This window comes from Phaethon aethereus (assembly GCF_964289735.1).
Source record: "Phaethon aethereus genome assembly, chromosome: 4".
Taxonomy (NCBI): domain Eukaryota; kingdom Metazoa; phylum Chordata; class Aves; order Phaethontiformes; family Phaethontidae; genus Phaethon; species Phaethon aethereus.
This window is the reverse complement of record NC_138578.1, coordinates 2,521,629-2,538,338: the sequence shown is the minus strand read 5'-3', so window position 1 is coordinate 2,538,338 and position 16,710 is coordinate 2,521,629. Positions and strand designations below refer to the sequence as shown.

General features: G+C 43.7%; 1 protein-coding gene across 1 annotated transcript in view; it reads right to left on the bottom strand.

The window, feature by feature from the left end:
* SHROOM3 (shroom family member 3) overlaps positions 1 to 16,710 on the bottom strand; it is a gene marked incomplete at both ends in the record, with an annotated part of 152,941 nt that overhangs the window by 98,696 nt on the left and 37,535 nt on the right. Inside the window, one exon of the mRNA XM_081999572.1 lies at positions 8,027 to 8,181. Coding sequence (XP_081855698.1) covers positions 8,027 to 8,181 — 155 coding nt within the window. The remainder of the gene's footprint in view (positions 1 to 8,026; positions 8,182 to 16,710) is intronic.

Sequence of the window (16,710 nt, the reverse complement as noted above, 5' to 3'; positions counted from 1 at the left end):
ACTCTTTCCACCAACTTCCATGGGCTCAAATCAGCTCTGAGCCTCAGATGTCACTTGTACTGACATCTTCCTCCCACACTTCAACACTTCGATAGGGTCATTTATCAGGTAGAGTGGAAGACTTTTTTTTCCTTTTTTTCTTAAAGCCTTAGTTTAGGAATTTGCTGCCAAAAGATGAGCAACTTTGTAGCTACGGCATAAGTGTAAGTATTCAGGATGTCTGGGTTTCATTCCCCATCTTGCCACAGAGGTCTTTAAATGAGTTGATTAGTATCCGATTTCTCCGAAAACATAACACTGGCCATGCTGCGGCGGAGCGCAGGCCCATGTAGCCCAGCTACTGACAGCACCTGAAAGCAGACACGTCAAGAGGAGGATAAGAGCAGAACTAAGATACCCGCACGTCCAACGTCCTCCCAGCCCCAGCAGTTTGCAGTGCAGCAACTGTGTAAGCATGACATGGCCCCTGGCACCTAACAGCAGGTTTTCATCCACCACGGGACTGGTGTTCCCAGGGGGTGTATCCCTGGGTGAATCCTCAGTGCGCTCACCACCTGAATTAGCTAACTTCCCTCTGACACTCCCGATCTCAGGACTGTAGCGTACTTCTCCTCCCAGCATCTCCCGCAGGTTTCATCATTCAGACAAGGGGGCCCAGGGATAGGGATGAGCCAAGAGAACAAGCTGAATAACCCAAATGACGCAGGGAATCTGTAGGCAAGCATGAAAATGAACACGCAGATTACAGTTATAGCCATGGATAAGCTAAATCCTTTCTTTTTGTACAGTTTTTAGCACAACAGGAAAATGAGGATAATGTTTTCTATCCCCAGTCCTCCTTTATTTGACTTGTATTTTTACCTAAGGCTCTTTGAGACGGTAAAGAATTGCAGGCATTGCTAAGCTTGAGGCAGACAAAAACTACCAATCACTAACACGGAAAACAGAAAATCGTCTGCCTTGACTACTGATCTTTGCTATGTTTGCATCTCTCTTTTTACTTACACCTCACTACAGAGCTGCCCCAGAAAGAGAGGAATGATACAGTCAAATGTCTTTCACGCTACATAAAATATACTATGAGAACTGGGCAAATGCATGCCCTTGGGACAGGTAAAGCTGCTAGTAAAGCTGTTAGCAGCTATCAGGAGCAGCAGCAGCCATGTACCTGATCCGCAGTGTTGACAGTGATGGCTAGCATCAAGCCCAAAACATCAGATCCCCATTCAAGCTACTGCTGATTTTTACGAGCAGAGGATTTGCTCGTTGGTGGCTTTGGAGAAGAACGAGGCTAAGGGGTGGCTTTTACTGCAGTGGTCTCACAAGCACTAAGTTTGTGTGTCTTGAGCCTTGAGAGTGCAACAAGATGTTAGGGTAACTGTATGCTATACGAACTGAATGTACTTAATGTTTGATATAACATTGTATATACTACATAATAATAATTGAACAGGCTTCCTGTGGTCACTCGTATCTGTATGATTGCATATATGCTAAGCGCACACGAGTTGCGCATCTTGGAGGTGCGCAGTTTTGCTGCAAATCACAGCTCGTTCGTGATTCATGCTTCATTCATGATTCATGCTTCACTGGCTCTGCAAATGCAAGTGTCACCATCACAGCCCCTCACACCCCAAGTCAGAACCTATGTGCTAGCCTGAACTCTGAAAACAACACTCCAGAAGAGCCCTGCAGTACTCCTGCATGTCAGCATGTACAGAGTAAGGGCCTAAAACATTGGTGATTCTCTGCAGAAAAAATTTACTTGCTGTTCCACTAGCAAATTTTAATAGAGCTTTGCATTCATTAACCAAGACTGATGCCGAATCTAAGTGTTTAAAGAATCAAAAGGCCAAATTCTGGCCTGACGTAACTCATCTGAACTCCATTCAAGTCACTGGAGCTGCTTTAGACCCACCGAGAACAAGGACCAAACTGCCCGTGGCAAGCTCGCTTCACAACATACTGTCGTTGCAACACGAATGACTTCATGTTTTCACGTCTGCCCTCCCTGCACCAGGCAACAGTGAATGCCACAGCAACTGTAAGGAATGGCTTGTAGGAGGCCTTAGTTCAAACAGAGTTTGTGTCAGAAAGGGTGTCTGAGAGTTGTTGTCCCCGTGACTGTGGTTCCCTTCAGCATGATATTCGCACAACGGTTACATTTGCCATCATGCCTCAGTGATCTAATTGCTGCTGTTATGAACATGTTGAATGTAAAACTATGTAAACAGTGTGACGCTCTGACAGCTATTCTTGCTTACTGACCTGTGGAAAAGTCTATTTTTGGCAACTGCTGTAGGCCACTATGGTTGCTGTAAAGCAGACAAGGCAATGCCCACACTTTGAGCCTTATCTTCAGCCGATACAAACATGCACAACACAATTAGATCGAACTGATACAACTGAAAAGGCCTGGGTCTTTTTTTTTAATTGCACCCAACTCTGCTTAGATACTGAACAGGGGGAGAGGAAGCAACAGAAAAAAACAAGTTTGAAAAAAATAACCTGTCTTTCACAATTAAACAACTAAGCCTTATTGCTGTGGCTTGTAGCTTTAGCTTTCAAACACTAAGTCTCCTCCAGCTGGTTAAAGATCAACTGAGTATCAAAAACTAACTATCTAAGTTAGTTTGCTGAGGACAGTAGGCAAGCCGTCCCCTATAAAATTAACAAACTGGTCTCTCCAGTTTCTCATAGTGATTCACACCTACTGTTCCCAAATTGGCAAACGGTGAGCAAAAAGACCTTCCCAGCATCAGCCTGTGGATTCCTCAGGCTTGATGGAATTGGTTCTGCTCATACATATGGTGTTGTCACCAGCAGTGGTATCGACATACTGAAGACTATCATGGGAAATACTTGTGTCAACCTCTCTTCTGAGGACTCACTCACTTCTTGGCTCACTCCCACAGTCTGTCGCTAGTGGAGCCATACTTGTTCGTTGTATGGCATCCCTGTAGCGCAATGCTATCTTGTCTCTTTGTCCAGTGATAATTTTAAAGGCTCACTCTGTTTACCTGTGGCAATTTGATCTGGCTAGCAGGACTGAACACTCAAGCAGTCGTTTGCTTTCTGCCTGATTGCTCAGGTATGAAATATATCAGAATGAAATGAATGTGCTTTCTTCTGGGTCAGCAGAGGAAAGTGTCCTGAGAAGCCCTGTATTAAAAAGCGGGGAAGGAGAAAACAGGCAATTTTTATCTGCAGTTCTAAACAACTTAAGAATCAGATGGCAGAAAAAGGACTAGAACGGACCATCAAACTAAATCCACCTTGGCAGCAGCAAACACGCAAAAAATACTGGCAGCAGGGTATGTGAGGCAGAGAATCGTAACTCAACTTAGCAGGGACTGGAAAGTGCACCTAAGGTACACTCAATAAGGCTTTGTAATTCCCTGATATGCAGAGTAGCTCTTACTCTGGCTTATTCTGGCTTCAGGACAACAAATTGTGAATATCGGCAAGCTTCATCATCACACATCAATTGCAGACCTGAGGTCTACAGAAATGAACAAATACATACATGTCTGACTCTACTGTCTGAGAGGTGAATGGACAAAACAAGTACACGGAGCTAGCAAGGAAAGGGCAGAAAGAAAGGAACTGGATTTAAGAACAGCCTTTTAAACAAGTTAGATATGAGCAGCCTTGTTAAAGAAACAGAGAAAGCTGAACATTTGAAAACTGCCATTGATGGCTCCCGAGGTGAGCATGAGACAAACGAAACGCAGCTGGAGAGCATCCATGAAAAATCATTTAACAGTTACCTCCCAAATGAGGATCAACTCAGGGAATAGGCACAGTATTTACTTAACACTAGTGTTCATTTGGTCATTCTCTGTCTCTGCCCTACTGTAGGTCCATGAGCAAGGAAGCAGAAAGCATATAAATTCACAATTCACATGTCTCTCTACTCTGTGCCCTCCCTAATGTCAGCAGGACATTTGCACAGGAGTGAAAGGCAGACTGTGGTTCCCATGTACTAACTAGTCTCATACTGGTTATTCATTTATAACCATTCATATTTATCAATATTAAGTATCCTTGTGAGACTGGTCATTTTTCTCATCTCTATTTATTTTAATCTTTCCTCTCATACTGAATTTTCTCTGATTTTCCCTTCACATTCCCTTCATTGAAACTATTCCTACTCTTTTCTTCCATTAAAATGATCAGTAACAGACTATGATGAATCAGTACTGAGCTTTACAGACAACATTCCAAGGGAAATAACACATCATTGCATCAGCCTCTCTACAGACCTAGCAAGGTGCTGTAACATCAGTTTTTGCTTAGTAACACAAATAGGGGTTCACTCTGCTGCCACGGGTACTAAAAGTTTACCTTTGTCCTAAAATAAAAACCAATAGCCACCTGAGTACGCTGTGTGGGCTACACAAGTGTATGGAGTGGGTCAAATGTATTCTATAGGTCCTCTGTTTGATGTCTCACAACAATACATCTGAATAAAAAAATCGGCGCTTTCTCTCCGTTGTGATGTCTGGTGTCATCATCACACCGCTATAGAAAGGTCCTGAGTCTTTAATTTGAAAAACAAACAACTGAACCTTCAAAAACATGCTGACCTTGAATATGCTTTGGAAAGAACCAAAACCACATACACCCAGCACACTTTGCTATTGTTTGCATATGACTTTTAAGGAGTAAAGTCCATCTCAGTGTGAGTTTGTGTCACTCCCTAAGCAAGAGCTCTCACAAATACTGCAACCACAGACTAAAAATTCAGGTCACAAATGACTGGTCAGTGAATTTTCAGACTTCTGGTATTTGCAGCAAGCAATCCTAATCTGCTCCAATTAAATCATTGTGGCCAGTTTACAAAAATCAGCACTTCACGCACTCCAAAAATAATTTATTTTCAGATGATGCAGTACTGCAAAACATGATCTTCTTGTCCACACAACAAAAAACAATCCCAGGTGGGAAGCACACTAGTACTTCCTTTACCAGACTTAATGGCTAAATTCCTTACATCTGGGGTAAAGATAATCTGCACATCCTTGGTGCTGTAGCTCTACCTCAAGTCTGGATTGCAAACCTGACTTTGTTCACATTTCATCACACAGATACGCTGCCTGCCCAGCACCATCCCCCTAACTGAGATGAAGGCTCCACGTGGCTCAGGTTCTGTACTGAGCTGCTTTCCTTAATTTGTTTCTTTTGCATCTTGCCTCATTTCCTTTCATATTACTGGAAGCTTTTATTTAATGCAGAAATTCACTTTCCCTTCACTGCTTTTCTGTTTCTCACCATTCTCCTCTGGGATCCTTCTTTTATCCATTCCCATCTAGTTTCCCTCTAGCATTGGAGACAATATTTTTGTTTTCTACCTTGCCACCAGCTGGCCAGAGTGCCGAGTGTTGCCAGCTTTGGTGATGAAGAGAATTCAGAAAAATTTGTGACTCACTGCTCACAGAGCAGTCAGGACCCCACATTGTTGTTCTTTTGCTGCTTTCATTCCAGCCCTGCAGGGTCATCTGAGACTGTGTCAAATTACCTGAACTGAAGGCTGGGCTTTTAGCTCTTACTTGCAATTTTTCAATATTAAGTTTAAGGATTGTCACTGAGCTTTAAATGTGCACGAAGGGCATAAAGTACCTTGGCAAGGGAATAGTATGTGAATGTAATACCTCTTAAAGTTAATGTGCTTGATCTTTCTAGTGGTGATAAAATGAAACCATGAAAGGCTCCAAATCAAATTTTCTTCAAGTTCACTATAGTACTCCAAACCAGGAAAACATCCAATACCCTTGCATACTCATTAAAAAGTAGAAGAAAACGTGCAAAGGTCTTGGGAACTTAAAAATAATGGAGTGAGAAACTATTACGTTACACTGTGAAGTGTAATTTCGGAACATAAAACACTGCTGATAGTCAATTTTTTCAGAGGTGGATCACCTCCTCTTTCAATAACTCATCAATCGTAATGAGAACCATGTGATTGATGCCCATTGGGACTGCTCTGCCTCTCATAATTCCTAGTGCATGTGAAAAACTAGTCAAGGAAATTAAAAACTTGCTCATTTTCTCTCTTAGCTTAAAGAAAGAGGCCTCAAAGCTTTCTAAGAGAGGTGGTCCTGTTGTCTGTCCTTTCCACCTCCCAAGGAAATATTGAATTTTGGCCTGGCTATGACACTGCTGACCTTGAGTACATCAATTCTCTGTGTATAAAGACATATATGCATACATACATACATATACGTGCATGTGTGCACGTACATATATGTGTGTTTGCATACATATCCAGGCAGAGGGAGAGTGCTTACTCATTCCTGGTGTCCAGTTTGAGACACACAGGAGCCAATCTTCCCAAAGTACGTTTTCCAGTTTGTAGGCTGCAAAAGGGCTTTTCACAAGATGGGCAGGTTTCAGTCTCCTCCAGAGAAATGCTGCTAATGAAAATATCTAAGTGAAGTGGAGAGGATGAAAGAGGATGAAACAACTCCCATGGAACTCCGGGCTTTGCTTGCCTATCCTTTTCTCTTTCCTTCTCTTTTTACCTCTTAGGTGGGCAGATAAATACCAGAAACAATTCTCAATCTAAACCAAACAGAACCAGTTATTTTATTAGTTCATCTCAGCAAAATGAAATTAAACTGTGACAAAAGGGTCCTATTTTCACAATTTTGCTAAGTTAGTTTCAATTAAACGTCTTGTTCGGTCAATACGGCTGGACTACAATCTACACGGCCCTTAAATAAAAAACATTTATTTTTGGAAAACACTCAAACTGCAATGCAAATATACTTTTGCAAATATCCTCCCGATGGCTACACAAACCATCTAGCAGTTCTATATATGAATATTCAGAATTTGTCATAAGGTCATTGTCAGTACCTAAAGGTGCTTCAGATAGACAATAGAATATATCCAGCAAAAGCACAAAATACACTCCAGAGAGCAGGAGGGCGTCTAAGCTGTTCACACCTGCCCTACTGGGACATCACCACTCAGATGTTAGTTGGTTGTTCCAACTTAGCGACCCAAGCTGACACCTTTTGTTTGGCTAATACTAATTAGCCAAACAGCTGCCTCCTCCTCAGCTATGCTGATCTTGACCCAGATTCCTTTTCTGCCTAAGTGTGGAAATTCAGGACAGAGCACTCCATAAAGTGATACCAGCTATCACCTAACTGGCACAGAAAAAACTGTTTGGACATGCCCACATTAAAAAACATACAGGAAGCATCTCTATTAAGGTCTTAAAAAAACCCCAAATTCCAGACCCAAACATCTCTGATTCAAAATGCACATCAAGATTCATTGACCGTAAGACAAACATATTTATTATTCATGTCACCAAATTGGATCAGCGCAATGTGCTTAGCTGAATTACGCTCAGCACACCATCAAACCCAGCATCAAACATCACTACTCATTACCATCTACAAGGCCTCTGACAGCCAGGGAAACGGTGACAGAGAACAAGGGTAAGATCACTCATTCAGCAATAGCACAGAGGCTGTTGCAGGTGAAGTGGCTGCTCTTCCCCCTAGATCATATTCTGAGTACAATATTGGTCAAGACTGCTCTTGGTCAGTACAGCCACTCTTTCACTCACCTGCAGAACATGAAATGGCTTCAAATCTTGTTGAGGCCAGTGGAAATCTTTCTGCTGTCACAGCAACAGTGATAACATGCAGCAAATGAGGCAAGAGTCATGTACAGAACTGTCACCCTTTCACAGGGAGCCCCAAGCACTTTGAAGGACGACGGGACTGCTTGTAAATCACTGAACAGGAATCCTGGATTGTCATGTGGTGGGGAGCAGTGGAAGAGATTTGGCTAAGTATTTCACATGCTTGGAAGTAACAGTGACAAAGGAGTTGTAGAAATGTTGGCTGAAAAGAACAGACATCTGCCCTTGGGCTCATGCCTGTGTGCTTAAAACAAGGCTTTTGCCAAGACCGGGCCAAGTCATAGGCTTTCAGCTGGAGATGCAAGGGGAATGGCTGTGACAGGGCAGGAGAGAGGGAGGGAAGGAGTGTTGGATCTTGCCTACCTGCGGACGACTAGCTTCAATTTCTTGTAGGACCCTTTAACTAGGGAGATGGCCTCTCTCCTGGAGCTGCTCAGTTCCACCTCATTGATGTTCACCACTTCGTCACCAGCCTGCAGCTTGGAAGGCAGGGAGTCTGCTTTACCTCCCTCTTCGATCTGCACAGGAAAGAGAGGAAAAAGAAATGGTGAGACATGCCTGCCACACTTTGTCTATCACATGCAGAGCTTAGCATGCATTTCTGTTTAAGGAATTAGGTCTACGAGTCCCTAACTCAGCTCTCTGACTGAGAAATGTTGTCTCCCTTTGCCAGCCAAATTCCTCAAAGGTCTGTGCTTGCCTCCCCTACATTTCATCTAGATAGAAGCTGGGGATCATCAGACACATTAATTCTGCCACGAAGCATTGTTCTGAATAAGCTTGAAATGCCTTTGGTATTTGGAAACAGTGAACGCCAGCAAAATGGCCATGGAACACCTCCTGATAAAAGCACTCAGGCACAAGCCCAAGGGCAAAGCCAGGATCAGAAGAGCTTGGACATGATTTTTTTGTTCAAGCTCCTCTTTGTGATCCAGCTGGCTGATTAACAGCAGCTTCTTGCTTACTGGCCAGCAACAAAGCAGATGCACACAGGTGTATGTAGTCAATGACATGCAGCACCTCTGTAGGGTTTTTCAGCTAGAGATTTAAAGAAAGTAGACAATTATTTTAATTTTATGAGAATGTAAGCAGCCTCCTCAAGGCTATGTAGTGGCAAAGCTAGAAGGAGAATCCTAAGGCACTTTCCTCTGTTTTATATGGTCCATCATGTACATTGTGTAGCCCTTCATGCACATTGATTCTCCACTGCCAGGAGAAATATGCCACGTCTGCAAAGAAGAAAGTGACAAGGCAGAGGACAAAAAAATTTGGCCCTGAATCTCTGAATCTCAGCCTTGCACACTAATGCACTACCTCTCTACAAAGGCGTACTAGCATTGCAAAGGGCAAGGTTACATATGGGTTAATGCACTGCAAATCCGGAGTTTCTGGAGACTTAGGAATGCCACCGGTTCCGAGTGCAACTGATACAGCTTTTATTACCAAACTTGCCACCACAAAATCTGATATTGAAAGCACCTGGCAGTCCCCGTTCACCAGAAGCTGTGACCTGTGCTAGCAATTGTCACATGACCCACACTTAAGTACAACATCTCATGGCACATTAGAAGTATAATCTCTTCCTTCAGGCCTTCACCTTCCCAGACTTCATACTGAGACAAAGAAATGTATCTGAATTGGATTAAGACTCTGATCCAGTCAGGGGAAGGGCTGCTATTTGCAGGGGTACCACGTTCTGAGCAGTGAAATTGCACACACACTTCTGGAAGTTACTTCTATTTCAAGTCATGCCAGGCAAAGTGTAATTGAGCCATAATCCAGATGTGTAGCTCAGCACATGTACATGTTTTACCCAGATTTTTACCAGAACATTGGTTTCAGTGCTGAATGGCGATTTCTTGCAGGTGAAGCCCATCTGTTCTTCTGAACAATAGTATTCCAGCTCATGTACCTTCTAAAACTTAATATCTGGCTTCCACAAACATAGCTAATAAATTCTCTGAACCCCCTACAAAGGTAGGTAAAAATCATTGTCATTCATCCTACCAGGAAGTCATTCCACTGATGAATGAGTTTTTTCTTTTCTTCTTAAGAATGGATAAAACCACAGGAATGAGACTTCCTATAAAGAGCCTTGTATCACAATTACCAGGAAGGGTGAGAGATGAAACATTAGACCTTGCTGCCAGCATAAATAAATAAGAAACTAAAAATGCAGTATTGCTCCAATTTGTTGCTGTTTTAAGGGATAACAGGTGTGTATCATTTCAACAAAATACAATAGAGTGGGATACTATGGGTTAGATTAACTTGTGATATAGTCAACAGAAGGGATTTTTTGTTTGGTTTTGTTTCGTTATGCTAGATCACATATAATGGAGAAACGACATTCTTGGAAAAATATCTCCTGTAACAAATACCAACTACTTCAAAGGCTGAGACACTCATCACAAGCACTTGTATTAACTTCTGCCTTGATGAACCCTGACCTCAAAAAATCAACAAAATCGTGATCTCTGCTTTATCCTCTACTGATCCAGACTGTATATATTCTAGGTTTTTTTACTCCACAAGATCACTGCTTTAAGGTTCTCTTTGCAAACATGTGGGCTAGACATTTCTTTTTCTCCTCTTCTTTAGTGAAAATGGAAATCTGGATTCTTGCATAATCACCTTTACGTGACATCAAAGACTTAAAGGAAAGACTAAACCCTGCAATACTTCTGATAAGGTTGCCAACATTATGAACAGCTCTGAAAGAAATCTTTCTTCAAATCTTCAAATAGGCATTCCAGTTTATGCCTATGCCAAGGACTCTTAAACTGCAGCTTGCAAGGCCATGTAGCCAGCCCAGTATCGTAGTAAAGAACGCCTTTAAGGCAAGTGGGCTAGCATGAGAACAGAGACATCTGCAAGTAATCCCAGAGGCTCAGAATGATCTGCTTTGCTCCCATGTACTCAAACTATCCACAAGCAAGACCTAAAGCAAGACTCACTTTTTGCCATCAGAAGCTTTTGATGGCAGCGTCAAAACAGTATTAACTTACATACCTAGAGAGGGTGTAAATGGAGACATGGATTGATCTTTTGTTTTTTACATTGTTATCTCATCTACTAATAATCTGTTAGCCTTCTCATTTGTCTTATTGCTTAGGTACAGTTGTCTCATCCATTCTGCTGGGGTTCCCTGGATGCAAATTCCCTAAAGTTCCTGGAGGAAAGCATTCGCAACAGGCCAGTGACATGGCACTACCACTCAAAGAGTCAAAAGAGGCTCCCAAGTTTCCACCAAAAGTCCGGAAACAAGGCACTGTCTCCCAAAGCAAGGCTCAGATGCTCCACGTTCATTTCTCTCTGAATGCCTCTGAAAATATTTGTATTTAAGGAGTGGTGATATTTCAATGAAGAGACTGAATGATTCAAACAAAACAAGCTGCACTATAAACACAAAGCTCTATCTTTACCTGGTGTAACAATTATCAACAAAGCAAACAAACCCCAGCATACATGTAACCTATTTAAATGAACACCTGCTTCACTGGACAAGGCTGAACAAAGTCAAGGATGGGACTCTGCCTGGTCTGTGACGCACCCAGCAGTTAAGGATGGAAGATGCTTGCAAAGCTATGCGCGCCACAGCAGACAAATAATACGCAGGCGGGCTGCTTCTGCATGTGGTTACCTTCCCTGAACAACCTGTCCAATCCTGTGGACCAGGTGCCAGGTGAGAGTAAATACGAATGCAAGTCTTCAACTGTTCCCTAAATCTCAAGTGGTTCCAAGTGCTGTCAGTCAGCAAGGGCAGAGCCAGCAATACAGTCTGTTCTTTTAAGTATGCAAGTTGTGTTGGAGTAGTTTGAGCAGCCACAGCATTATCAAAGTCACCCTCAACAGTCACTTGCACCAAAAATGTAATTGCTGTGAGCTACAGGACCTAGCGTAAGAGGTCAGTCAATAGCCAGTAAGATGGTTTATCTAAACTGAGAAAAACAAGGTGATATGCAGCCAGCAAACCTTCTGGGTGTAGGATTGTCGCTCATCCATCAGGAACAGGAGGAGCCATCGGCAACCGGCAGCCGGCTGGGAACTGAAGTTTTTTTTCCTTTTGCCTGGATTGAGCCAACCGCTCTGTCACGTGGAGTTACGAGTGGTGACTCTGATGAGCACAGGGTGGAGGAATACCTAAAGAACAGGCTGGTTTTGAATTTTGTGTGCTGGGCTAAACTTTAGGGAGCTGGATTCAATGGCTGGTCTTACTGCAGGTGCCGTGAGTAGAGCCAGCTGCCCAGGCACTGCCATGCGGGGAAAAGAACCCCTCTTCTTCAAATCAGCAGAAACATCTGTACAACAAAACATTTGTCAACAGCATAAAGACTCTTGGTGCATGTGCCTCAGTTTTCCACCTGTAAAATGGACACAATTGTTACTACCTTTGTCTGTCCTGTCTACTTAATGTGTGAGCTCTCTGTGGGTGGCGATGATCCAAACCTTGGCTCTCATTCCAGGGGCTGCCTCTGCAAATCCTCAGCTCACAGGCCCTGGGAAGAGTTCGTGTCAATTAGAACCATGCAACAGGAAAGTATCCTCTTCCAGAGGGTGTTCCACCAACCATCTACAAGATGGTTCCTACTCCCTGTGAAATCCCACCAAACTTCTGTGATTTTATCATCTCCCCCACACCTCTTTCCTTCTTCTGTCTTCCACAAACATACCTAACCAATTCTTTCAGGTTCTTTCAGAAGGCAAGAACAAGATCTTCCCTGCCAAGCTGGCCTCTCCTGAAATACACCCACTTCAAAACGCCTCAGTAGTCTCCTGGGGCTGATGCAAACTCAAGTCCCTTCAGTTGTCTTTCCTGCAGTAAAGCCTTCCATGCCCACTGCCCTTTCCTGCAAATCCCAAAGGCCACCCCTGGTCCTGCTTTGCATTAGCACTCCAGTCCGTTTTCTTGCATTAGAGGAGGCTTCTTGTCATTCAATAGATCCTGCAGCAGACTTTGAACCCATCTGTTCTCCCTTTTTTTGGCTTACTGTAAAAGCAAAAAGTTGCTTAAGCAGATCACCAAGGATACATAAGACATTACTACTGTCTTTTGTTTGGTTCGCTATGGTTACTGTAGGTTCAGAGAATGCTGTCTAACTGAGATCCTTTCTTGATTATTTTAAAGAAGTTTTCTTTATTTATTCCTCTTTTCTCTTCCCTTCCTTTGAGGAGCTTTTGTAACAACAAACTCTCTGTAGCTTTTAAGATGGATTATTCCATCTTTGTGTCCTTTATATCACGAATGGCACATGTGATTCCTGAACTGTAAACTTACTTGCTGAAGTTTCTCAATAGAAAAAAGGAAGCAAGCAAATATGTGTGCATACTGTACACAGTTACACAAGTGAAAGCTGTGCCACGCAGCAGGTTTGTACAACTGCCGAGTGACGCTGGGAGATGGTCGGGAAAAAACAGTAAGCCAGCATAGCTGGGTGTTGACATAAGCAGCAGCAATTGCAATGACAAACTACTGCCCTTTTCATGTCAGATATTATAATGATGGGAAGGGAAGCATCACAAATGAACTGCTGGAGATGGCTGTCCAGAATTCCTTAGCTGCCAAAAAAGATTTTATAGGAACCGACAGGGTAAGAAGAGGAAGAAATTTTGCTCCACGAAGGAACTGAGAGAGTAGCTTCCTCTGCTCAAGGCATCCATGACTCACCCAGGAGGAGCATTACAGAAACATGTTCTCTGCTTTGGACCCCTTGTTTTCAAATATTTTACTGGAGCCATTTTCATGCTTTCCAGTGGAACGATGCACTTCCAATGAATCTGGGGTTCACCTCTTCCTTGTCCTTCACGAGGTCATTAGAACTGGTGCAACTGGGGGGAAAGGGTTAAACCAGCTGTGTGTTTGAGAGAAAAAAAACAGGAAAACAGACCGTATCCATTTCCAAATTCAACAGTCGAGGTTTTAATCACTTCTCAGTGCCCAGACTGGAAACCAAATGAGTGAGACTGGTGTCTTTCATCTACCTGTCCGCTATTAGGTGTAATACATCCACATCAGACCAGTTGCGTATTGCACGCAGTACAGAGCAGTGCACACAGAGGCCCACTGGGCCAAATTTGGCTTGCTCAGTAAACTCGTTGAGTAGCTGATCGATTCAGGCTTTATGTTGGAGATGGAGGCTTTTAAGCCCCTGTGGAGTTCAGAGATGGTTCTCAAAGCTAAAAACAAAGTTGCAGAGCTGCTGAATGACTCCAGAGAATATGCTGCTCCCCTCATTCAGACTTAATGCCATGTCACAACCTGGGGGCAGTGAGTGTTTCCCATGCAGCAGACAGAAATTCTTCCTCATTGTCTCCAACCTCTGTGTCAGCATGACAGAGCAGTTAAGACAATTCAATCAAAAAATAGTTAAGTCAAAGGTCTCCCCCTGGAGCCGTGTCTCTGCTGGATATCCCCATCCCTGATGCAGACATGCATCTCGAGAGAATTTAGCTATTGACATTTACTCTAAGCCAAAGAAAGGGTTGCCAAATTAGTTATTGTTTTATTCTGCAGGGAAGAAAGGAAGGGATTTTTTCTCATAGTGCTCTGGATAACTCTACAGCAACATTTTTGCTCCCAAGTACAAAGCATAGTAGTGGAGAGACTAATTTATTCCAGGTAGTCATAAAAGGTTCACACAGAATGAATTCACCTTGAGAGGCTGAACTTTGTTCAGTAGAAGAACAAGTTAAACTACACGGTTTTGAAGGGTTAGCAGTGCTATGAAATCTTTCTGGCACTTCCAAAAAAATAATCTGTTATTTAACACAAGCAAAACAACATATTTTCTCCCACACTCAGCCTGAACCATGCTAATGAATATGCTTACTTGGCTTGGAGCAAGACACCTAGCAAGCAAAACTCCAGCCCTTACCATTCACGACTCTAACACTTCTGGCATGCCCAGGCTTATTTTCCATATATTACACCAGAGGCACCACCGTAAATCTAGAGGCACATCTACTCACCACATTGGCAGTGACAGTCACCAGCTCTGACTTTAGCATTGTGGCTGACATCAGAGAAACTCAGCAGTATTTGGTACAGAGGAGAATCACAAGCTCAGGGCTGCACCAGACTTTCACAGGCAGCTCATGGCTTCTTTGCAGCATGCGTGTGTGTATGTGTCTCTGGGGACAGACAGATTCACTTATTTCCTACCCATCAGGACAAAATCAGCTCACCTGCCCCTCCAGTGAATTCATCAGTTCATGCTCTATGGAGATATATAGATATATACAGATATAGATATAGATATATAATATGCTGCCTTGATTCTCAGGAGTGGCAAAACTCAATGTCAAGGCTGTGGCAAGAGCTTCCCCCAATGCTGTGCCCTCCCCAGGTAGTTGACGGGATCAAGAGCAGGAGCTTGGCATCCTCTCTCAGCTCTTTTGCCAGCACCAGGTGCACTCGGCTTCAGATAAAGCGGTGCAGCTAGCCCTGAGGAAAGCAGGGTACCAAGGAGCACACCAGCTCCCAGCCCCTTTCCTCTCCCCTCCCCACTGCTGGGGTGCACTTCTGCCATGAAAGCTGCTTTCCCCACTTCCAAGTGGCCAAAGGTAGGTGCTGCTCAGAGAGAAAGGCCATCCACCCCTCCCTGGGGCAGAGGAGCTTCCTTCAAGATGTGTCTGCAGAAATCACACCTAGTCCTTGTGGCTTTACTCCTCTCCTGTTCCCCTGTTCTCTGCTGTCTTGAGGCAATCTTTATTTTTCCTGTGCCTAAGGCTGGACCTGATGAAAGCCTAAATAAGCAGGAAATACTAATGTTTTTTCAGAGGAGGAATTTCAGGCAAGCAAGTTGTATTTACACAAACTGGAATCTGTCCAGGATGCTGACTGAAAATGGTACAGAGCCTCTGACACAAAGGGGACTAGAACCTCACCTTTTACAGGTTCTCCCAAAAGCCAAAATGAAGCACACGCAGCAGCAGCAGCAAAGTGTTGCCTGTTCCCCACCAAGTGCTACAGATGCAGATGGAAACCTGCTACCCCTTAATGACCGAGCACTACCCCTTCACTACAGCCCTTTCTCTGCCCTCCTGCACCCGCACTACTCCAGGACAGCAGGGAGCATCACTGACCCTGCGCCATTTACAGCGCCTGGCTGCACACCTGGCTGTCCCCACTTCAGGGGAAAACCCAGCCCAGGAGCAGAGGAGTAACCACACTGCTTTCCCGTAGTCTCCGAACCTGGATGATCTGGAAACCAGGAGTGCAGGCAATATGCTGGAGTGTCCCTGTGCCGGTGCAGACAGAGGCTACCTGAAGAACCAAGACCTTTTCCAGTATAATCTACTGAGGGCAGGCACCAAAGCAAAGTGGCTGCAGGCACCAAAGCTGCAGAAATGCCACTGTGATCCATGCAGGGTGGATGCAAGTTACTGACAAGTGGCAAGGATTCAAGGTCATTCCTATGTCCACCCTGCAGGCTCCAACACTTCCACACCTTTCCATTTCCTGCGTGATTGTTTCCTGTCCTGGGAGCAAGGTTAATCTCAGCAGTCAGCCCCTCAGCAAAAAGTGGAAGAAGTGAATGGAAAACAGATTGCTGCCTTCAGCTACAAGAGATAAGAAGACATGCCTGGATGACTTTGCATCTGACTCTTCTTGGCGATTCTAAATTCTTAAGCCAGCAAAGGAAAGAAGGTTTAGCTCTTAAGATAATTTTCCACCTTCTTAAGCACAGAACTGTTAGGCTCCCACAGAGATTTTTACATTTAAAACTGAAAGGGGCAGGGAAAATCAAGTCTTCTTTCAGCTAATGCACAAAGAAAGACAGACCTACGCTACAGCTTTGATTCAGGCCTTCAAGAAGCCTCCAGCATTGAGGCAAAACTAACAATACATTTTTTCCACCCTTCTACACCTACATAAGACAAGGAACTAATAATCTGTGTTTGCTCTACGGTAACGCCTACACCATATCAGGTCCTCTTTTAGAGGCACGGTACAAACACATTATCACGGACAGTTCCTGCCCCAAGCCTTACAGTATAAACGGACAGGTTAGACAAACAGAGGGAAAGGAAACAGAGATGTTGAA